The 25,142-nt window shown below is 39.0% G+C and overlaps 1 protein-coding gene across 5 annotated transcripts in view; it reads right to left on the minus strand.

Annotated features, from left to right (window-relative positions):
- LOC112561994 (serine/threonine-protein kinase TAO1-like) overlaps positions 1-25,142 on the minus strand; it is a 49,735-nt gene that overhangs the window by 19,880 nt on the left and 4,713 nt on the right. For 3 of the 5 annotated variants that reach the window (XM_025234902.1, XM_025234899.1, XM_025234900.1), the window contains 9 exons: positions 19,235-19,306; positions 18,773-18,874; positions 18,336-18,381; positions 13,397-13,546; positions 11,080-11,232; positions 9,084-9,259; positions 7,197-7,395; positions 5,701-5,891; positions 2,045-2,080 (listed from right to left, as the gene is read on the minus strand). In XM_025234902.1, the coding sequence (XP_025090687.1) occupies positions 2,045-2,080; positions 5,701-5,891; positions 7,197-7,395; positions 9,084-9,259; positions 11,080-11,232; positions 13,397-13,546; positions 18,336-18,381; positions 18,773-18,874; positions 19,235-19,306 (1,125 nt within the window). The remainder of the gene's footprint in view (positions 1-2,044; positions 2,081-5,700; positions 5,892-7,196; positions 7,396-9,083; positions 9,260-11,079; positions 11,233-13,396; positions 13,547-18,335; positions 18,382-18,772; positions 18,875-19,234; positions 19,307-25,142) is intronic. The other 2 variants (XM_025234901.1, XM_025234903.1) reach the window with 1 other exon arrangement.

A 25,142-nucleotide genomic window follows, 5' to 3' on the forward strand; every position in this document is an offset into this window, starting at 1 on the left:
ATTAGTATTAAGCACAATTAAGCAACAAGTAAATAAACACTTTAAAATAACAAAAGTCCATCCAATTTATGATGCACCAATAGATAATGATCACAAAGATTATTTACTCTGAAATAAAATAGACATACAGACATAATGCTTGACTTTTGAAATAATGATACAGATATAGCACTTTTTCAATTCCCACTGTATACACCTTTACTTATTCATCATTAATCATCCACTTGTCATAAACTTTCCATCAACTTCCTACAAGCAGTTCCAAAAAATTTTAAGGATCCTAAACTTTCATTACTAAGTTTGCTGTTAAACCTGCAAGCTATTTGAAGTAATTTTTCGTAATAAAGTTTCACCGTGATCAATTCATACGTTAATTTGTATATTTACACTTTACAATTTTTTTTTTAGTACATGCACACATGTATTTGTGTATGCATGAGAGTGTCTGCAGATGAAGAGTGATGAATAAGAGTGACATAAGGTAAATGTCAAAACTAATGTCCAAAATCGAATAAGAAAATAAGAGCAACATTAAAAAAATGTCCAAATTAAGATAACAAAATCAGAGTGACATAAGGGCAGTGCAGTTAGATAAGAAAATATGAGCAACACAAGATCAGTGCAAAAATTAGTCCAAGTTAGAGTTTTATTTTTGATTCAAACCAAATGAGCACCAACAGGATCTCCTCTACTCTCTCAATGAAGAGACAAAGGCAGCAAATCATCAAGAAAACTTTGGACTGCCAAGTTCTATGTATCATTGAAGCACATCTTGAAATTGTCATATGTTGTGATTTAGACACCCTAACTATATTCACTTTGCGGCCCTATGCTCCACCGGGGGCGAATAAGATCAAGGAGGAGGAACCATATTCACTCATATTTTGACTGAACTGACACAAACATTAGTAAAACAACAAACCAAAGAAAGTATAAAGTAGCATGGTTTGATCTTGTCACTCGGCACAGCACTTAAGTACTTTTTTAAAAAACAAGAGAGAGTGAGCACACGTGCGTGAAAGAGCGCTACGTAAGAATACAAGTCTCTTCATTTATCTGATGGTGAGCTCCAATATTAGAAAAAAATCTTTTTATTTACTGTTTTGTGGCTTGAATTTATTGTTCTCCATTAAATACTCCGCTAAGTAAATGTGCAAACTCAGTGGTTTGATTTACTAACACCTACTCCCGCGGTTCTCAAATGGTTTCTTATACCGGTATTAGTGAAATTAGTTTACATTGCTGGCTAAGGGGGGTGCACGCACGTACCTTTGTTCATCAGGATTGGGCATCATAAGTAAAAGGTTGAGAACCGCTGACTACTCTGACTTCTCATTTGCTTTGGTAACTTGTTCACAACAGTAAATTAGCTCCAGTGATACTTATTTTCCACTGTTTCATACAATATTACTGGTCAATATTTTGTGATCTTATGTACACTGGTTTTATGAAGATCCCCCCCCCCTCCAATACTAATCTCAAATCTTTCAGACATTATTCCTTTAGTTTTACTACCCTGAGTATCTAAAACTTGCTGCCCAACAAGCTCACACTTTAATTTTTTTTTTTTAAATCAACAAAGGCACTGCTGTTTGCTTAGCACATTCCCCATGACGATGAACTTAGAATGTCAAGAACTAGAAACTCAAACAGCACAAACTGACAAACTGTCAAATTCATTATATGCACTGAAGGTTATGCACAGGTATGTGTGGATTCTGTTCACATATTGTTAGATGTCAAACTCTTAGATTAAATACCAATTTTCTTTATACACTTAAGCCATAAACAAATTTTGATGTCTGGACGTTAATTTTGCACTGATTCTGCAGCTCTAAGTAGGTATCTTGAGGGCAATGTGATTTCTTCTCTCTCACAGAGAAGAATGCATGCACCCCACATGCACATACGCACACTCTTTTGTATCATGAGAAGATACTTTGCATGTATAACTTAGCTCTGCAAATAAGCCTGTGGGTGATGAGAAGCCACAACATCTGGTATCAACAAAGAAGAAATTGCCAGCATGCATGCATGCATTTACCTGTATCATGTTGTGCAGCTGTACGGAGAGCGGGGGCTGTCACAGTAAAGACAGGCCAAGCTCAGAAATATTTATACCAGCAACAAAGGCCAATAGTTAGAATCCACTTTCTTGCCTTATACTTTTGTTTTAAAACAAGCGTTAAAGACAGCAATCTGAAACGTAGGAGCCAAAAGACAACAGCCACTACATCTTCTGCAAACCCTTGTCATAACCACGCAAAATAGGGGACCTTCTCCTTTAGTTTTGCATATGTAGCACGAGGTCACTTGGCACCATACCTATATGCTGGTGTGGTGCAGCTGAATCCTATTTGTGCTTTTTAACTGGATGTCTGTTATGTGTAATGACACTGAGGAGATAACATCCCACCAGGTATTTTTCAAACCAATGAAAAATTTCATAATATAAAATTAAGAATAAAGCAGCTTGAATGGGAAGTATTTTTTCTATTCTATGCATTCCAACTCGATGCTTAAAGAAACACGGGCACCAAAACAAGTTGCACCCAAATCTGAATGTTAGTACTTTCGCATCAGAGAAGCCTTGGTGCAGCTATAAATTACTGAAAAATAGTTTAAAATTGCCACCTGCGATAATTAACATGCCTGCACTTAGCACTTTCTCCAGCAAGCTGGTGTTGCTTTTAACAGCCATGGCCCAGGCGTCAGAGCTGTGCTCATTCATGAGTGTAGAGCTGCTGAGGATAGTGCCTCTGGCTGCATACTTGATTCCAGAAAGTCTCTTCATCAGGGACAGTTGTCTTATGTCCCATTTATCTCCTGCAGGTGTAGACCTTATGAAGCCCCTTCAATCAATTATGGAAAATTTCCCATCCTGGAATGAAGCCATTAATATTCCCTTCAAGAACAAACACTGCCAGGATGCCATATCTAATGAGGGTTAGGACTGTTGGTTGCAGGTTGATTTGGCTTGCCTTGGATGAAGAACCTGTGAGCTTTAGTGAGTTGTGATGTTTGGATAAAGATGACGTCAATCTTGTTGTATCTTAGGAAGGACTGTAGCTCTGCATCCCAATGCCTCCTCCATTTCACTGCATGATCCTGAGGGCTGTTGTTGTAGTTGGTGTGCAAGCTGTAACTCTGCTTTCCCCTGCTGCTCAGATCTGCAGCACCACCCCTACCTGGCAAGATGGTTGGACAACATAAGGCATTATCTAAGAGGTTACTTGCCCCTGTGGAACCCCGGGGTATGCTTGCCTAGCGAGCATTGTGAGAATAGGGTCCCTGCCATCCAGCCAGTCATGTCTTAAGAGGCAAGAAAGGTGGACCCCTCACCTAGAGGTAAAGTAGTTTGTGGTAAGGCTAACAACCCCACCATGTAAAAAAAACCAACAGATGTACAGAAACCAATACCAGAATATTCGTTATGGATGGCGAAGGTAATGAAGCACGCCAGGAGACTGGACTTATGACGGACGACAGCCAAACCCAAGAGGGAGCTGGCGCCCCGACAGCGGATTTACTGAAGCCAAGGCAAAAGTTGAGGGTGGGGTGCTGGAGCGTCTAGACCTTGTACCAGACTGGCAGGATGCTCCAACTAGTCAAGGAGTTTGACAACTACAACTTGGACATCCTGGGAGTCAGTGAGGTCAGATGGACCGGCACTGGAAAGAGGAGACTAGCGTCAGGACATACCATCTTGTTCTCAGGAAGATCAGACGCTCAGCACTCTGAAGGAGTGGCTCTACTCCTTAACAAGAAAACTGAAAAGGCACTGCTGGAATGGAAGCCTTATAGACCCAGGCTTTTGAGAGCAAGATTCCATTCCAAGTACACCAAGCTGACAGTGCTAGCTTGCTATGCACCAACAGAAGACTCCGAGGCAGAAGACAAGGATGCTTTTTACGATCAGCTCCAGGCAGCCTCAGAAAGCATTCCAGCCCACGATATGTTGCTCATCGTCGGCGACCTCAATGCCAAGGTGGGAAGTGACAACACCTGCAGGGAGCATGTCATGGGCAAGTATGGAATTGGAACCATCAATGACAACTGGCAGACTTTTGTGAAGAAAACAACCTACTGATTGGAGGCACACTCTTCCAACACAATACGACAGCCCTTTAGCTTCTCTTCAGATACTTCAATCCTGGACCTTAACTTCATCAAGGAAGACTTCTGCCAAGTGATGTCATGGCATAACTCCTTCACTGTCTTTAGTCAGTCAGCTGAGACAGAATGCTAGGGTATGGCATGTGGAGCCAATAGTGACAGCTGGGGTTCGACTGTAGGTCAGTGTGCCTGGCCATACTATATCAGGGCTTCTGCTAAGGCTAAATTCTTTGGGGTCCCAGGAACCCCTTCTTCAGATTTTTAAGGGGTCCCTGTTCTTTGCCCAAATTTGAAATTTGCCCATTGACGAAAACTGAAGGGGTCCTCCGAACTTTTAATGCGTACTGTACGCAATTTTTTGCGTAAGCAGAAGCCCTGCTATATTGAGGAAGCAGCTGCTAGGGCACCAAAGGTTTTTCCACTAGATATCCATACACCCTGTTCAGGTCCACTACCATAGGATCCATACCAAATATTTCTGTTCAAGCACCTATTTCTGTAACTCACTTTTCTGAATGTCTCCTCAGTCTCATAAAACGCACGTGAAACTGCTCTTAATCAATAAGCAGTCAAGAAAGAGCTCAATAAATACGTCGGCAGAGTCCAGATCTACAGTAGCTCAATTGGATAGCCTCTGTCATCTAACTCATTTTTATCACGCATATCTATGGTTATACTTAAGTTATGTTCCAGTTTATTTCAAACATACATATTCAATTAGAAATAAAGACTTCAATGCATAAAATTATAAGCAAAATATAATATTCAGCTAATTTCCCGACTTTTCATGATTTGTTCTTCATTTTGATTTGATTTAATTTATACCAATGCAGCCTACTCCAGAGAGTGGAAATCCTTTTTAAAAATAACTGACTTTTCATGTTTTACTTGACCTGAATGGACAGATTTTATTTCATATATACAAATATGTTAAACATATTAGGACACCGTTTTTTGTATATAAATATATATAAAACATGCTAGGACACCATTTTACAAAGGAGTTATGAAGTTTCTGTTGCACCATTCTACTGATTTTTGTTCTATTTTGGTGGTAATTTTTTTTACATCAAAGACAACACAAACTGCTTTTAAAAAAAAATCCCTTTAGTGCGAGTTCTCTCTCCTATACTGTTACGCATCTTTTTGTGCGAGATTTGTCTTGTATACTATTATAGATTTTTTTGGGCCGAGTTCTGACTTGTATAATGTTACTGATCTTTTGTGCTTGTTCTACCTGTATAGCTCTTTCTGGTCTTGTGTTAAATGTATCTTACATTTCTTATGTTCAAATTGTCAGCTGTAAAGTTGTCTCTTCCCAAGGCTTATGACTGAGGTAGTCTTAAACAATGTAATGAGCTCAATGGTCACAACTACAAGTGTAGGATTTTTATAACTGTTCTCCTCAGCAAGCTTGCAGTCAGCACATAGATTCTTTATGCCCAAGCAGTCTACACTGAATGTGTGTGCTGTGCATGCATGTATATGTGCGTCACTTGCTTACTATTAGAAATAATTAACAATTTAAATTATTTTAATTTTAAAAAGTAGCATGCATGTGTAGGTGTTCAAAAGAATACTTACACTGCGGTCACGGACTAGAGGTGCAGGCAACTGGAAGTCCTCTGGCATTGGAGCAGCATTGAGAGAAGATAGGCTGGCCTGCGAAGATGCTGTGGTTGAATGCTGTGAGGCCAGTGAGCCTGATTTGGAGTCAAGCTGCTCATCGTCCTGTGACGATGTGTCATCAACAGAGATTTCCTCATCAGCAACACCTGCAGCACAATTGCCTTGAATGTTTTTTTGAAATACTAGTAGTAAGGTGACCAGACGTTTCGGGGGTGAAAGTGGGACATGTGCCGATGATGGTGTCGTCACCGTCAAAGAACGCCGAAAAAAGTGGGGAGGGGGCGCTGTGGGGGGCCTTTCCTCTGACCTTTGCCAGATGCGAATCAGCATACGGTAATCAGATTTTTAAAGACAACCGGGACATTTGATGGACTTGCCAGAAAGCGGGCATTGGGCATCCCGCCTGATGAGCAGGTGGGACACGAGGTCAAAAGTGGGACTGTCCTGCCTAATGCGGGGCGTCTGGTCACCTTAACTAGTAGCCTTCGGCAAATACAATTTCAACTGCTCCCCTTGTAAGATATGTGGTGTTTTAAAATTACTACTGTGCACTGAAACATGAAGTATGCATATCCTTCAACTCATCAGTACCTCCCATGATGAAAGGGGAAGTTGCATGTTAATGATAGTTCAACATCAAATCACTCTGAAATAACTGGGTCAACATGGACACATGATTTATACAAGAAAACCCATGCTGCCACATGACAACAGTTTTGCATGGTTGACTTTAACCACTGAAAACATGAGTACCTGATTGTTAATGGGTTTACGTCCACTTGTTTTAACCTCCTGACACTTTGAATACATTGCTTGGTTCAGATAAAGATACAAGCAACTGAGAAAAAGAAAATGCTTAAGTGTTATTAGTGCCAAATGAACCTCTGCAGTAGCTACATTCCTACATTAGCAAACTTTTTCACAAGTTTATATATTAATGACCTATTCAACCAGCTCCTACTAGTTTCCTACTAATTTTGAAAAACTGACCAACCTATCGTCAGAAGTGTTTTAGAATAGATATATATTCCTGCATGTTGAAGCTAAGGTGGTGATCATTAAATTTTCTAATTAAGCTAAAAAATATCAAAATAGGTCTCTGTTAGGTTCCAAAAATTTTGCCACAAGCAAGAAACCATAAGGTATCTAGTAACCCAAACCCCATACGGTCAGTTTTGTTGGGTATTTTTTGTCTAACCCAACACAAAATGACAAGTTTATTTTAAGATGCAGTCTAGATAAACTGCAAACAAATTTTATTGTACAGAAAGAATGCCACACTATAAAGCCTGACATCAACACACTTCATACTAATATTAACGGCTTTGACAAGCTAATGACTGCTACACATTAACTGCCGAGCTTAGTTTTTTGCTTAATTCTGGTAAGCTCTGGTTAATGCTAAGTAAAGCTTGACCTAGTCAAATGCTCTTTATTGCCAAACAAAGTACCTCCAGAGCCAGGACTGGCTGGCTGAGGTGAGATAGGAAGACCTTCTAGAAGGGCATCCTCAGAGGCAGCACTCCCATTCATAATCAGCTTTTTCATACGCCGGTATTGCAAGTTGTCTAGTTTTCGTACAGCATCCCGTGTCCTAATGATGAGTTCCATAAGGACACTCACTCGACGAGTCTTTCGCACAAAAGGATGCTGTAAGATGATCAAATGGTACAACTGTTCAGACAACACTTTCAGCATGAAGGGCAGAATACAGAATACTTGTTTTTCAAGTACAGCTGGTATTAATGGGCAACACAAGAACAACATTTTTTCTTTAAAACTGTTTATTTTAAAATAATAATTCCCAAAATATGAGTATATAATGATGTCTGAGACTGCATCATGTTACTTGTTGACCAGAGCAGTGCAGAAAACATTGATTTAGCATATTTGGTGCTTGATCTTTGTTCAAGCTTTTTACTGAAAATTTTAGTTGATTTTTTACAGATTGTGCTTGTGTATAGTTGGTATTGCTGTAGAAAGATATTTTTGTTTTATTTCAAGTTCAAGACTTGCCTGCAGTGTATTAGTGACTAGAAAACAACTGCTTTTGAAACATTTTGAGCAAATTCTGGAATACGGTGAATGGATGAAGTTTGCATGGCACGTTTGAACAAAGCAGAATTATACAGATCTCTGGACAAAGTTAATCCACTGGCATTTGTAGTCATCATCTTTAGGAACTTCATCTCAGTGTCCAAGAGAATGTTCAGCAGCAGCACACTGTGTCCTGGTCTATTTGCTATTAGTGAGGCTGGCATCCTTCTTTGTCTAATTCAGCTCATGCAGATGATGCAATTTTTAGAAATATTCCATTTTGTTACTTCCCATTTTCTCAACAAATCCAGGAGTCATTAAGAGAAAAACATTGATACAATATTTCTCATGCCTCCTTGTCATAAAATACCACCAGAATATGTTTTTGCGATGTTTTATGCTATATTTCCAGTGATTTTTCACTCAGCACTCGTGTTGCCCTTTAAGAATGTTAATCTTTCTAAAATTCATGATGAATATTATCATTTGTAACACTTAAAATTGCAAGCATAAATAAGCATCAACATACAGACATCACAAGTTGAAAAACAGTACGAAAACTTTTGTAAACAGTAATTCAACAATTATCAAGATAAAAACCTGTAGAACTGCCTTATGGAAACAGTGGACAAAAATGTCAAATACGTCAATTTCTCTACTTCACGGTAACAGGAGGAAATCTTTCATAAAATCCAAATAAACAATACAAAAATGAATTTAAAGAGGCAGATAACTAAATTAAGCTATGGAAAAGTATGAGATTAAAGTAGCATGGACAAGGACTTCATGAGCTACGGGGGGGGTAAAAAACTCCAATCATAGTATAGATGACTCAGAAATCTCTTTGCACATTTATGCCCCTTTACAGTGAATTAACGAAGCTGCAATCTATTAACATATTTTGAATATATTATTTGAGAATTATGCTGGGCAGGAAAACCCTAACAAAATCTGTTGGGTGTTTTTTGTTGTGAAGTGACTGAGAACGAATGTCTGCATGTGGTTGTGACAAGTTGATGGGGAGGTCAGAGGAGATGGAACAGAAAAACTAATAACAGTGACTCTAGGGGCTGAGAAAATGTGGTTTGTGCTGATAACTGATAAAAGGCTAAATGTCAGAAAAATAAATATTTTGGATGCTACTGTTGAATTCTGGGTTAGATGGGTCTGCTGATAGTGACAGCACAGTCAATATGAAATTATTAATTAATCAAAATGTTTAATAAAATGAAATTAATACTCATCAATACTGCCTCCACAAACTAGCTACCTTATTAAAAAAAAAAGTATGGAAAAAATACCTGCAGACATTTGGCAGCTGATGGCCGCTCTACTACAACCTTGCATAGACAGTCATTTACAAAGTTGTGAAATTCATCTGACCACTCGCCTCCGGACAACGACGGAGAATCATTTTGTGCGATGTGATAAAGAGCACTCATTGCATTCATGTTAAAAAGAGGTGGCTTTCGCTCCGCTGTAACAAAATAAAGTTCAATTGGATGATATGTGAAGGTAGCAACATTCTATCACACAATTAACATGCTGAACAAAGATGACACTGAAAACATTTCTTTCTCCAGCCCCCAATAGATAAACAGTTAAGCATCATACCTCTCCCTCTGAATAACTCATTTTCATATTACATAAGTTTAATATGATTGCGATAGTACGTAACAATTCCATTAAGGATGATCACATTTGCTAGGATTTTGTGGCTGTACTTAAAGGTTTAACACTTTGTTTAAACTTAATGAGAACAACCAGGTAAATTCAACAGCAGAAATCAATTCTCTTAGATTACATCTTTTGAAATACATCTCATGTGTAAGGTTAAAAAAAGCCCCCCCCCCCCACCCAAAAAAAAACAACAAAACAACAAGCTGTAATATTTACAATTCAGAGCCAAGATGAGACTTGAATTGTTTATTAAAGGTTGATAATGAAAGACAATTAGAAAATTATAAACATTATAAAAATTATAAAGAAAATTATAGACAATGTGATTATAATACAGATAAAAGTCTTAATCAGCTCAAAAAAAAAAAATGTTGTAAATGGTTATCTATAATTAGATCTAGAATATTCTACTCTTGGATGTGAAGTACAGTTATGTGTTGATAGTTCAAAAGCAGTTTTTAACAATGCATGTAACTAAAAATGAAACAAATAATAGATTTTAGGTAATCGTGGCTTGAAGATGATGAAGCTATTGTTTCACAGTATTTCACAGTGACTTTTATACTTATTATAAAATGCAACATGTTTTGAGGACAGCTAGCTTCTTAAGTACGACACGACTAGGGAGTTAAAAATGCCCTCTCTCTCACAAAACACACGTATATATTACATGTAAATCACATCTCTGGACAAAAATATCACATCATATTTCTAACCCCAACCCACAAGCGAATCCCTGATCTTCCCACTCGATCACAGCTGTGGTGCACTTCAAGCAACTACAGACAGGATCTGGAATAGCCATATGAATCCAGGCATTTGCGAACAAGTGCCTGAAGAGACTGCTCTGGATCTCATACAAAGAATATAGAACTACATGTACTTTGTACGAAACAAGATGGCCACACTCATAGAACACCAGGAACCTCAACTTTCAACAGTCAAGCGACGTAAGCTGGTCTTCTTTGGCCATGTGACCTGGCACAACACCCCATCTTCAAGGATAGTGGACACCAGGAGGTGGTCAGAGGAAGAGCTGACACGAAGGTCAAAGACTGGACTGGTCATCCTTTACAGGACCTGCTATCGCCCACAATAGACAAGGGTGGCGGCCTGTTAGCTGCCGCCTCTATCCATGTGGTCCATCCCCTGCCAACAACAGGTGCCGGTCAAGGGATGACTACTTTGCACTATGCTCCCTTCCCCAATTCTCTGAGTTCAGTTATTTATCCAATTTTTCTATATGCACATTGACCACTTTTGTGACTGAAACTTGCAAAGAGACTTCAAGTTTTTTGCATACCAATGTTCAACTACTGCTCTACACATAGTAATGTTTAAATTAGCAACTAAAAACTGGCATAGAGTCACAACTATATGGTTAAGGTTTAATGTTTAAAAGGTGAATGTCTGCTGGATCACTTCTTAACATATTGCAGTTGCCTTTTCCCTCGTACAATATGTAGAATTCTGCATGATGTGGACTATCAATGATAGAAAAGTGACAGTGTTTACTGACTGCATGCTGTGCTTGAGATGTGACAATGATAGAGAAGTGACAGAATTTATATACTACTCACCTGATTTGATCCTCATCAATACCATCAAAAGACCTACCTAACTCTATACAAGTGATGCCTAGAGACCACACATCAGCCTTGCCATCATATTGTCCTTCATCCATGGCCAGAATAACCTCAGGGGCCATCCAGTATGGAGTTCCTACAAATGAATTTGCTGGACTTGCCAGTGAAGCTGACCCAAAGTCCGCTGCAAAACATGCAGATCTTCTGCATTATCTGTTCTGATAATTATACAATTCAAATCTCATTAACTCGTTCCATATCAATTAGATAATTGTACCCAACTGTCCATTTCATAACACTTGCAATATGTAACCTACTACCATACTGGTTCATACAGCTGAATCAGCACAACTTGCCATATTGGTTGCAACTGAGGAGTCCAGACATCTTCAGCCACTACAAATCAACCACAATATACTTAAATACAAAGTATCTATAGTTGCTGAATATTAAATATCACTTATCTTGCAACAAAACATCTTCTGTAACAGTTACCTGAATTAAGAAACAGCTGACAGACAATAAAGGTATTACATACACACAATACAAAAGACTTTATCTGCCCCTCTCTTTCACTTTTATAGAGGGAAGGGGAGAAGAATGCTACGGTGGATGCAGTACACGGTGGATGCAGTAACTGCTAATTTGTTCCTTGTTTTTACTCAACAGCCTCAAGGCCATATCTAACCAATCAAGTCCACCTTCACAGCTTTTTTGTGATAGCTGATAGGACTATAGAGCTTTCATTTCTATAGCCTTGTTTTAAAAAAATCTCTTCCTGCTTTATGAAAAGTACACCCCCCCCCCCCCAACCGCCATGCAATGCAATTTTGATCCTCATTTCTTTCTGTAAGAATAAGATCATTTCAATCAAACAGTTTCCCTTAAAAAAAAAAAAAAAGCAAAACTTTAACCTCTAACACATGTTATCTTCATCACGATATTACTATCCTGGTGCATACAAAATTGCTCAATTTGAAAAAAATCATAACAAATGACACCAATGGCAAAAAAATTCTAACTGAAGTTCAAAATGACAAACTAGTTATTTTAAGATTGAAATAAAAATTATGGATATCCGATGGACTGTCAAAATACTGTTTCTCTATCTTATACACAAACAAAAAAAATCACAACCAGATGTGGGATAAAAATTTTGTGCAGCTGGAAAATATTTCAGATTTGTGAACGTCAATATGAAAACTGCAATCTGCAGAGTCATATTTTTGGTGACATTTCTGTCAGTTATTCAGCAAAGAGGTATCTAAATGGTCTCAATGTCGATTTCTACATTAGTTTCTCCATCTTCGTCTTCATCTGCCATTTTCATGGGTTAAGTGTTATTGAATTCAGAAATTTTAAATCAAAGTCTTTATACATCCATAGTTTTTGGCATACAAAATTGTAACCAATGGAAAATGTCATGTGACGCATTCTAAAGAGCAGGGGGAATTGGTGTTTTATGCTGAGCCAGCAACAAAGGCTATATCACAGCCAGCCCTGCGCACAGATGCCACATACAGAGAAAGAACAGCATGCCTGAGACGAGCTGAACCCAGGACAGCCAACCTTCATTGTATTGGTAACAGGATCGAGCTAACCGTTGCACCACTGGACCACCCTTATTCTAAAGACCAAGTAAATAGGTTTACACCACAAGACCAAAAAGTTAATGCTCAATGTCTGCAAAATGTTACAATTAAGCACAAACTGTCTCTTCTGAAATGTTTAATTTTTAATAAGATTCCCTTGAAAAACATAATAGACATAAATGGCTGATCTGGCCGCTGGGAAGATCAATGTAGTAACAAATGACGTTTAAATATCAAAATATTTTGGGTATTTTCTAAGAGGGAGTTGTGATAGGTAATGTCTTAGTAAGGTTTTACTGTCTTTGCTGTTAAAACATCTTTATCACGACAACAGGGCAAATAGTTTACAAAGCTGCATGTATATAAGAACTTTCTCGAGGATTATATAATTGTAATGGGCAATGAAGAGTACAGCAAATGACTCATGCAAGTATATAGATAAAAATGAGACAGTAATTAAGAAAAAAGGATTGATGACAGGAAAACAGGTAATAATACTTTTAACGAGAACTTAAAAATTTGGTTTACGCTTTATTAGTAAGCTCCTCTGAAAAACATGTACCTAAACAAATGTAGAGACAAAAAAATCACCCTCCACCCTAACCAAACAGCTTTATTAAAAAGAAAAACATTGAACATCCACTAATACGTGAATAACTGCAGTATTAGCATGAAAAAAGATCAGCTGTGCAGCATTTGAATAAAAAAAACCACCAATGACAGCTATACATGAAAGCAAGATGTAGCAACACACACCCAATTTGACAGTGCCATCCTCTGTCAGCAGAATGTTGCCCGCCTTGATATCTCGGTGGATCTTGCCCATGTCATGCAAGTATGCAAGCCCCTCCAGAGCCCCTTGGCATATTGCAGATATCTCCACTTCCTTCAATGGCTTCTTGTGGACTGTAAAAGAATAATTAACAGGTCCCAAACAGTAAAACCAATTGTACTAGATCACATGCCCATAACCTACACCTTAAATTACATTTACATTAAAACTGCAACTGCCGTTCACAAAAGTTTGACGAGATTTTTGTCTTGTGAATAGTGCTTTCTTGAGTTACTAAAAATAGATTGTGACGTCACGCAGCAGAGCATCATGGGACTGCTTTGCAGACAAACACTGCACGTTGTTCTGTTTACGCTATGGCGACTGACGAAAAGCGACATTTTTGCTATCAATCTCTGAAACAATGCTGAAAACAGGAGAAATCAAACACTGCTGTTGAGCTTTATGTAAATCGGACTCCAGATATCCAGAGCGATTACCGGAGGGGACGTTTTTTATTCCATTTCCAAAGCCTGGTAAGACCAGTGACAAAATGATCCAGTGGGAAAGACAACAGGGCAAGACTGTTAAAGACTGAGAAAGCAAAGCGCTGGCAGTTTTTATGTGGGCGATCTGATTTCCAAAATGTGGAGAAAATAACCAGGAACACATATGTCTGCTCTCTGCATTTTCTTGGTGGAAAAGGCCCAACATCTGAGAGCGACAAACCAACAGTAGCATCGCTTACAGACGATCGAAGAAACACAAAAGCGACAGGGAGGTAACAGGAAGGCTCCAGTGCAACGTGGCGACCAAACTGCACATTATCAACGGGACAAATGAGAAGAAAACTGGTCCATCTAGGCGTTTTACCCCAAAAGAGGAACTTTTCATTACACTTCTGAGGCTGCGAAAAGGACTTTCACTGAAAATGATTGCCTGCATGTTTGACACATCTGAATCGTTAGTGAGCAAATTTTTATCACATGGATTCAGTTTATGTTCCTACACTTCAAGTCTATGAATGTCCCTATGTTACCAACAAAAGATATAGTTAAAACATCTTTGCCAAGAGTGTTTAGACAGTTTAAAAATGTCAGATGCTCTGTAGAGTGCACAGAATTCTTTTGTCAGACACCCAGGTATTATGGGTAGCAAGGCAATGTGTATTCCTCTTACAAGCACCACACCACAATGAAAGGACTGATTGCAGTCACCCATAAAGGTGCTGCAGGTTTTATCTCAGATCTGTATGAGGGTAGTGTTAGTGATGTTGATATATTTGAGAAATGTGGCATTCTACAACACATTGAACAAGGAGATGTTTTGCTTGTGGACAAAGGGTTTAAAGTGTAGGATTTGCTTTTGTCGAGACTGGCTACTATAAAAATCCCTGCATTTCTAGGTAAGCGAGCTAGCCTGTCTTCAGAAGAGGAGATGGATACAAGGAGGGTAGCCAAGGCACGAATTCATGTAGAACGCTTTAATGAAAGACTGAAAAAGTTCATGCTTCTCAGCAGAACTATCCCCCTAAGCCTCAGTTGTGTTGCCTCCTAAATGGTTTTTGTTGGATGCTGTTTGTTAAATTTTCAAAGTAGCTTATGTATTTAAAAGCAAATGAAATGCTAATGTACCACATAGATTGGCCAAAGAAAGAAATGTGGGAGTATTTTTGCCAAAAACAGACTGAACAGAATTTTTGGTGTTAAACTGATGGTCAACCTATCAATTCATTCAGGGGCATATGACAGAAAAGTATTGTAAATAAATCTGTATAGTAATTATTATTATAGGTTACAACTACTGTTCTGCTTCACAGTAAACAAAGTGAAAAATCAAAACCGCATTTTTACACGTTCACGTTTTGTTTTTTTGAACAATAAACTGCACAGCAACGCATTCGATGCAAACGCTGGTGTAGTACATGTGGGGAATATATTTGTCTACGTTGCATTCCCAGAAGCCCTTGCGCGGCTAAATCGTGACATCATCTGTATAAAGCGCCATTATCCTAGCATCACACTTTTTAAACCTTTATCTGTTACATCCTCTTTCTCCTACTAAAAATGCTATACTTCTATTAATTTTTGTAAAATATGGCCCTTTAGGTCTTGATTTTTGATGAGAATTATTCTGCATTTTCTGAAAGACTTCTTGACACTTAACTTGTTAGTTTAGTTTATTCCTTGTTACTTCTCGAGGAGCATAGGGCCGCTGACACTTAACTTGTACAAACACGATTTCATGTCGCAAGTTTTTCCAAGTCACTTGATTAGACGGGTTGTCGGAAAAGTCATGACATAATTTCTCTTTTTCTGCAGGCATTTATGTAAAGAACAAACATCAATCAATGATATACTGCCCCTTTTATTCGACAATCTTTTGCCATCTTTCAGTAAAACTTCATAATTTCTTGTTCACAAAAGGACCTTTATTAGCAAAAAACTGAACAAGGTGTTGATTTACAGCCTCATTAAATGAACACTATATCACAAAAGGACTTATAAAGAGAGTGAAACAAGTGGAAGTCTGACAGCACAAGGTCGGGCCAGTATTTTTTTTTTGGTGATCAAACGTGTGTGGTCTCTTATTGTCGTGATGGAACAAGACTCCTTTATGATTAACAAATGCTGGACGTTTCTGGGTGATAGATTCATTCAAGCTGTTCAACTGATGACAGTACACATTCAAACTGATTGCTTAGTTCCTAGGTAGGAGCTTGAAGAAATGTGGCACCTATAAAAGCCCACAACACCGAGAGCATAACTTTCCTCTAAGGAATGTCTGCTTTTGATATCAGTTGAGGTGAATCATCATTTTGGGACCAAGACCATTTGTTTCAAACAATCCACTCATCACCTCAACCGCTTCCAAAAACTCTCAGTCCACTATCTGTTCATTACTGGTCTGCGCAGCAAGTGTGATCTATCTTGGTCATGGTACTGTGCATTTCAAAAATACCCTTTATTATATTGCAGATGTTTATACAAGCCATCAAATATCTTTTGAGTTCATGAGGAATTTAAATGTCGAGTCTGCTTACGTATCCCATCTTGTTTAGGTGGTCATAAATGCTTGAATAATGAATGTTCAATGCTTCTGCAATCTCTTTTGCTGTATAACATGGGTTTGTGGATCTGTAGCGGACATGTGTGGTGTGACAGATAGTGGGGTAGGGTGAATAACAGTCATGTAGCTGGCGGGAGTGTCTGAGCATGTGACAGTGCCCGCTTATAGTAAAATTCCCGTGCCTCTCGCAACAAAGGAGTGACGAGAGTTCACCTCACGCTCTGGCTGAGTGAACCGTGAGTTAGGATTCCCAACGAAACTGCCGAGACGGATGGTCTCGCTGTATGTGTTACAGAGACCGGGAATCAGTGAACTAAGTTCCTTGCCTAGACAAGGAACTTTTGGAGGGACCCACTAAGGTGTACAAGTGACGTCCCTAGCAACGGCCAGGCCCGAAAGCCTCCCTCTGCTTGTTTCATCCTAACTTTTGGAGAGACCCACTAAGGTGTACAAGTGAAGTCCCTAGCAACAGCCAGGCCTGAGAGCCTCCCTCTGCTTGTTTCATCCTGAGTCGGGCGTCCGGGGCGGATTTCCGTCCGTCGACGTCCAGCCGCGCTGTTCCGCGACCCCAGCGTCCGGACTCGCAGTTTGGAGTATGTTCTTGGTGTAGCTTTGTGTGTGCCAGCTACAGATATCTTGATGGAATATGTGTATTAGTGTGTTCGGGAGTGCGTACGGAACCTGTTCGCTCATCGTGGACTGAGATACGCCGGACCTTTTGATGTTCGATGAGGTGACCCTGGCGAACAGTAACCGTAAGTGTTCTCATATGTATGGTTATTTATGTTTGAAGTTTTTCGTGTGTAATATTAAATGGACATCCCAACCTGAAGTGATCTCGTGTTTATCCTTTGAAAGAACGTGCAAGTCCGATGGCCGGTCGTGACAGGATCAATGTCTTTAATGTGACATCATCAACCTTGGTGAACCTCCATAACAGAGAAGCATCCTTGAGATCACAATTACTGGCACTGACGTTCACGTATGGCATTGTGACCATAAACTTTATGCAACTTTTCGCAAGCTTGATGCATGCTCTTCCCTTTATGGAAGTAAAATATGGGTAAAATACACAGTTTGGTCTATCATCTTAAACTACTTGTAATACCTGTAAAACTTAACTAAATTGCTCAATTATTGTTTCAGAATAGTTGTTTCAACTACCAGTTGTCAAAAGACATACAATAACATAGATGTGAACAACTCTAGTACTTCCAAAAATGAACTAACGCAATCTAATGCAAAAATTCGCCATGACTTTTCCAACAACCCAATCCATCAACAAAATAATTGACCACCAGGTCAAACCATACTCAGCATCAATCCAAAAAAAAAAAAAAAAATTACACTTGTGTTTTATTCAAACCACAAAATCTCTTTAAACCACAAAATCTCTTTAAGGTGGAACAAAACTGAGCAGTGCTTGGTTTTTGAGGGGTGGGTGTGTGCGTACACATTCCAAGTGGTCAAAGGAGAGAACTCTAGACATTCCAAGTGGTCAAAGGAGAGAACTCTAGCAAAATGGCCTACATCAGTCAACAGACGTTTCATCCTATCACCTGTTGTCATCTGGTAAACCATCATATTGAAACAGAAATTATGGCTGCTTATGGATTTGATGAAATGCATGGCATATTTTGGTAGAGGAGACGAAGGCTGTTGGTAAAGTGTGTGCAATGATTTAAAAGCCACTCTTCTGCTATTTGTTGAAAATGTTCCATTCCTTTAAAGCGCAGAGCTGAATGATAAATAGAGCTCTAGCTGCTTAGGTTGTTATCTTGCAGACACTATTACAGGTTAAAAACTAACCACTGCAAACACCTACAAGAGATTTTATATCCTCTGTGCACCTACCTTCAATTATATCAGAAGCAGAACCTAGACAATATTCCATAACCAGCTGAAACATAGAAAGACACTATATTGCTAAAAAAAGTTTTGGATCTTTTTAATAAAATAGACAGTAACATCATTCAAGCTGTAATTATGCATCCAACGGAGGAATGTGACGCAGGCAATGAAGAATAATTCTTTTTATACTTACAGGCAATAGAATATGTAAAATTCTTCAATATCTTATTAGAAAGAGACACAGAATTCACATAATACTTTTGTGTTGTCACTCTGATATTTGATAACCACCATGCATCATAACACTTCTTTCTTTGAACGAGTTTCAACACACAAAAACTGGACAACTTAGTTGTTACAGATCTTAGCAAAATAAAATTTATAGTAAAATAATTAATGAAGTGATCTCCCTTATTTTGGCCACATGCAGCATTACTCACCCAGGCTGTATGCTCTTTCAGGTAGCACCCCTTGTATTCAATAGCATTTTTGTGCTTGAGTTGTCCCAAGAATCGCACTTCCTTGATGATGTCTTGCCATTTCTAAATGCACATGCACACACGCGACAGAAGCAGAGAGAAGGAAACACTGTTCATGGCAACAACCAAAAGCAAACTATGCATGGCTTAGTCTTCAACATAAGTGATGTTTACGTTTCTTGTGTAATACACCAGCATACAGCTGAACTTAACTGCCAAATTTTCACTATATTTTCACGAATCAACACAAATACAAGAACTATAACAACAAATAATTTATGTAATACAGCGGTGCATATTTTGACAGAATAATGACTTTCAGGTAAGGATAATCCTAAAACATAGCACATACCATCTGGATGTGCTGTAAAGAAACATCCCTGATTATTCATTTCAACTTCAAATCATATGACTAGAACTCACATCTTGGGAGCCCTTTCCACTATAGGACATCTTCTTGATGGCCACGATTTCCTTGGTCTGTACATTACGGGCCTGCACACACAGATTTCTTAATGAGTATAAACTGTCAGCATCCTGGGTTTCTATTAAGTAAGTGATACAGAGTTGCTGTTGTTCAGTTTGAGAAAGAAAAGTGCTTAACAGGCAATCTCGCACTGGAAGGAGAGGATTACTAGGGAATATGAGGTGGGAGGGAAGATAAAAGTAATTGTGAGGAGGAGAAAAAAAAGTGTTTCATACTACCACAGGTGTTGGTCAGTGAATGAGAACTATTGCTAAAACATGGTTAGAAAAGGACCATCTAACTTCGACCCCTGCCACAGTTCTTGTTGTTCTATATTAAGATACAGCTAATTACTGCTAGCAGTGGTTACCTACAAAATTTCAAGCATCTTTCATGACATCACTATGTAACAGATGCTATTTTTCTACAAGTGTCCATAAATTGGGAAAGAAATTGGATATTCCTTCATGTGCATTAAATAATGGACATCATGTATATTTATTCCATGTGTTTCACCCACCTACTATGTTCACCTTTTACACCAAGAATTTTTCATAGTTTAACTGTATTTTGACCACAAGAGTTTAATACTGAGTTAGCTTTTTATGTGTCAGTTGGTGATCATGACTTCACAAAAAAGGTACATGTAGATTAGTATCAGTGATGATGGGTTGGGAGGTGGCTGATGAGGTCGATCAGGGCCTGGTACAATCTCCCACATGTACAGCATACATGAGAAGTTGATCAGAGTGGACATTCTGGCCTTATGTGCAGCACATCCCTGTCTGGCTACTGTGACACATCTGGCCTCAGCTGTAGTTGCTCCCTGGGTTGTGTTTGTAGCATGGATTTTTTTTTTTGCCCTCCATGTGCTTGTCCTGGTGCAACTCTCTATTGAGCAACTGCTTCAACATGCAGATGTCCAGCCCATCTAGCTTGCCATTTCAGCAGGGTGTGCATGCTGGGAATGGAGGCATGCTTTAGGACTTGGCAACAGCACTGGGGATCCTATCCTACTAACAGATGTGAATCAGAAGAGGAAGGTAGTTTTTGTATAAATGATGCTTGGGTTGTCTGATGAAGATTGTCCAGATTGCAGGAGGGTGGGAGGGATTATTGCAGACTTTCAACCTGTGATAAGGTTAACTCATTGCAATTAACCTGGAAAGTGACTTGCTTGTTTAAGAAGTCACTCTGAACAAACGTGTACAGTGCTTTTATTATTTAATTTGCAAACTGTTAAGGGTGCAGGAACAAACAATAGTTCATTTTAATGCTGAATCACTTCTCTACAAGTTACTTCCTTTGCTTTGTACAACAGGACAGCCAGGCTTTTCAAATTTAAATTCTTTGTGGTATAGTGAGCTAAATGTGATATTTAATTACAGTTTTGTGATGTATAGTTATTTTTGTATAATTTTGTTTTTAAATAGCCAAAATGCGGCAGCTCATGGAGACATCTTGTCTGAAAGGGAGGTGACCTTAGTGACCACTACACTCCCAGACTTTTAGCTTGGTGATAAGGTTGAGACCACTATATTTTATTAGACATTTCTGTGAAGTCTGCCATGGGCAGCACTTGCTTTGGTGACTTTGTACCAGTGATGTTTGCAAAAGTGTTGCCCAGGTTAACGATTCGCGATTCAAACCGAATGTTATTTTTTTTTTGTTCTAATTGTTTGTTGTCTGTAATACCAGGGGAGAGCAGTCACGCGAATGCTAACGCAATCCCCACGCGGATTATTTCACGTCATTCGATGTGTTTTGACGTAGGGAAAGTTGACAAGGCGCAACTACGGCGACTATGGCCAATTGAGGTGGAAGCCATGCCAACTACACGGTACAGAGATTATGATTGGTCAGCATGGACCCCACGAAGGATTGCTAAGCAGTCGTCCTAGTTACCTAGTTGCTAATGGCCTGATTGGTCAAAAGAAGTAGAGGGGAAAGTTAACCCTGGAATGTTTCCCTGGGAGTGAGAGAAGAGCAGCTTGAGGAGTAAGACCTCTGAAGCATAGCACGACATTGATAACAGAAGCCAACGTTCATCCCCATAAGAGGTGGAGCTGAATCATCGCCTTGTCTGCTGAGGAGAAGTGTAATGTCTATATTGGTAAGGGAGGGTATACAGCGGAAGATCTGTGTTGTGGACAGACTCACGAAGTTTTAGCATCACATTACAACGGATACTAAAACTTATCTACTGAAGGGTAGACCTGAACCTTCCTACTGATGAGGAGTATAGCGACTACACCAGCACAAGGATACAGCGGGTATCTGTGTGGAGGACAGACCTTGGACGCATTGGCATTTATACATAACAGTCGTTAAAACTTATCTACTGAAGGGTAGACCTGAACAACACCTTCCTACCGACGAGGACTATAGTGACTACACCAACACAAGGGATACAGCGGGTGTTGCCTTGGACTTTGAGCATTTTGATCTCCAGCTTTAACGTTTCATTCGTTTGGACACGTTAGGACATAACCGCCTAGGGATTCGTTTGGATATAATTTGCCAGACAACAGACCGTACCGACGATATACCATCTTGACTATAACTCGTCCGTCCGCCGGACTTCTGCATCTATAGTGTGTGTGTATAGACAGTAGGCAATAGAACAGTTTTAGTGTTTTCTCTCATTTCAATATCATTCATTTTTTAAAACATTAAAGGTGTTGATTGTTGGCCGGACCTTTTTGTTTGAAAAAGGTTGAAGAGTGCAGCGAGCGAGTTTTTAGATGTTTATACACGCTCGCATACATTTGTAACGCACTCTCCACAAAATGTTTAAGTAGATGAAGTGCTTATCTGCCTTGAGAGGTTGCATCCCTTCACTGTGATGTGGGGCTCCTGATAATGATTGCAAGGGGTACTAACTGTAAGTTACATCATCGGTGACAGCGAAGACTTTGGGTGGAACTGTTGGACAAATCTAGCAAACTTGTGGAGGCACTCTAACTTCTCCATTATCTTGCAGATCATCTCTGCTATGTTAAAGGCCTTGGTTGGGTCAATGAAGGTTGTATGGAAATTGCAATCCTGTTCCTGTCACTCTTCCTAAAGTTGAAGGGTAGCAAAATCACGTCTGTTGTGAAACGCCCAGCACAGATACTACGTTGGATTTCAGGAAGAATGTCCTTCTCCAGATGATGAGAAGGCGATTCAGGAGTCCTGTCATGATTTTGCCTGCTATGAATTATAAAAAAAAAAATGCCTCTGTTGGGGTTATCACAGGACTGACAATTGCACTTTCATTTGTAAATGTGGACAATGCTGGCATCTTAAGGCTGCTGGGGGACAGTGCACTCCTTCCATATGGACTGTAAGAATTCTATACTGCTAGCACTCTTATTATTTCTTATGTTTGTGCTGGTCTGCCTGGGGATGATCAGAACAGACCTTTGTGTGTACTGATTCTGCCTGTTCCTTGGCAGTCTGCTGATCTGGCTTGTGTCTGGCAGTCTGTGCTGATTTTGGTAGTCTCTGTTGCTTATACTTGTTTCTTGGCAGCATGGCTGATTCTACTTGTGTCTAGGCAGTATGCATTGATTCTTGCCTTTTGGTGAAGTTGTATTGTCACTGCTTCAAGTAGCCTTTAGGTCTTGGCTGCTGAAGGTTTATGTGTGTCCTGCTTTTCTTGCACCAAATGTGACTCAAAATGCGTTACATAATAGTAACAAAATAACAGTTCATATTTATTTAGAGATTCATTTCCACAACCAGGCCCAAAGCTTTTTTACACATACAAACATACAACACAATATAGAACACACAGGGTGGAAAAACCAGAGTACCCAGGGACAGCCAACAATGGTCTTAGTCAATTTGAACATCTTCTGACAGAAACTCATCAAAATTCTTTTTCTTAACATGAAAGAGAGAAGAAGAAATAGTAATCAAGAAGTGGAATCCCCAATTTCTGTAGTATAGGGCCACATCTCCCTGGTGCAGAAATTCAGGAAAATTCTTTTTTATAACGAGAAAGTGAGCATGTAATCAAGAAGTGGAAGCACTACTTTCACCATACAGACACATCTACAAGCAGTCTGTTTTTGTTTAATGTCTCAGCCTGCCATTCCCACAACTTATTGGCAGGCTGGTTGATTTTTAAAGCTGAAGAAAAGTCTTTATGGTCATCTTTATTAAAGACTTCTTGCATCTTCCAGCACTTCTTTGCTGGTTGATTGAAAATGAATCTGCAGACTCACTAAATGTTTCCCTAAGGGAAACAACTGCAATAACTATTCTTACTGGCTCATTGTATCATTGACGATAAAATGAATTGTCTTTGTCAATTTTAAGATTCCTCATTCCGACCCTTCTTCAGTAGCTGTTATTTTCCATCCCAGTTCCAACCTGAGATTTTCTTTTTTCTAGGAATGGAAATCCATTCGAAGAAACATTAAGAAGGCCCTTGGCCTGTGTGGGATCTCTGGGTGCACTATACATTACCATGCCAAACAACTTAGACTCTTTAAAACATATCTCTTAGCAAGATCTTTGTCAATCCCAGCCATATACCTGATATTTGGCAACTTCCCTACACTGTGACTATCCCAGAAATCACAAGGCCTAGACAACCCAATGACTTCAGACCAGTTGCACTTACCTTGCTTAGCATGAAAACTCAAAAACATTATTAAGTAGTAGTTATAATTGATGTTGATAAACATCTTCACCCAATGCATTTTGCCTACAGAGCAGGAAGATGTGATAAGATGCTAAGATATTCATGTTGACATTTTGTAGCAAAAGCTATGTTTGAGACAGTTGCAGGTTATTCAGTCTTACAAGGATTTGTACTCTAACAACTGAAAATATAATAGTAACTAACATATAAAGTTTAATGTATGTTCTAATAAAATACTGCATTGTTTGCCACTTTGTATAAATTGTGTCAATAATTTTTTATTTCTGCCTTGTGATCTACTTTCACGATATGATCTCTCCGTTCTATACAGTAACTATCTCTTAGTACAAGAAAATAAAAACTATTATTTCTCGCAAACAACAACACTTGAATATTTTAAAAAAAACAAAACCCTCTTTAAAATGGTGTGTCAGTGATGGTTGTCTTTAATGTAGGTCGATAGGTGTAAATATTGAAACACATTGTACTTGGTACCACCACTACTGCTAAAAGTATTCAACTGCGTTGATTTCATCCGTATTAAGATGTAGCCTGATGCAGCTGGCAGTAACATCTATGGTGATGCTGTTGGGATGCCTAAATATGTATAAAAGATGACTGATTTTGTGTATGTGTGCGTAGAATACCTTGCTTCTATCGGCACAGTAGGGATGCTACACTCTTTCTGGTCAGGGTTTAAAACTTTTAACAAATCAGTCTACCATGACTGTTTCTTTCTCCACCTTACTCCTATCTGTCTTCCTTTGTGTTCCTGGCAATGTTCACTGTATATGTTTAATTAAGTTAGCCTGTTTGTCATGCCCATATTTATAACATGGCATCATTACCAATGGCCCCTTGCCTCCTGTAAAGTTCACCGAGCTTGCCTCCATGTTGAGAAATGTGCTGTATAAATCCTATTACTATCAATATACTGTTAGCATGTATTTAAATGTGGTCTCTAACTGCCCTAACATATTTACAAATGTATTGCACATACAGTACTGCACTGAGCCTTGGGAATCAACATACAAGTCACAGAAGTAGTGTTTATCAAACCAGGGACTGGCTACAGTCTATCAAAGAAGAGTGCCACAAAGAATGAAGGTCCCATACAGTCAATAGAGAAGGACATGATCTAATATGTCAAAAGCACCTGACACATCATGCCTCAGACAACACTAAAATGTAAGCAGGGATCATAGGCAAACAAATCATAAAGAAATGTA

Source organism: Pomacea canaliculata, linkage group LG4 (assembly GCF_003073045.1).
Source record: "Pomacea canaliculata isolate SZHN2017 linkage group LG4, ASM307304v1, whole genome shotgun sequence".
NCBI classification, from domain to species: domain Eukaryota; kingdom Metazoa; phylum Mollusca; class Gastropoda; order Architaenioglossa; family Ampullariidae; genus Pomacea; species Pomacea canaliculata.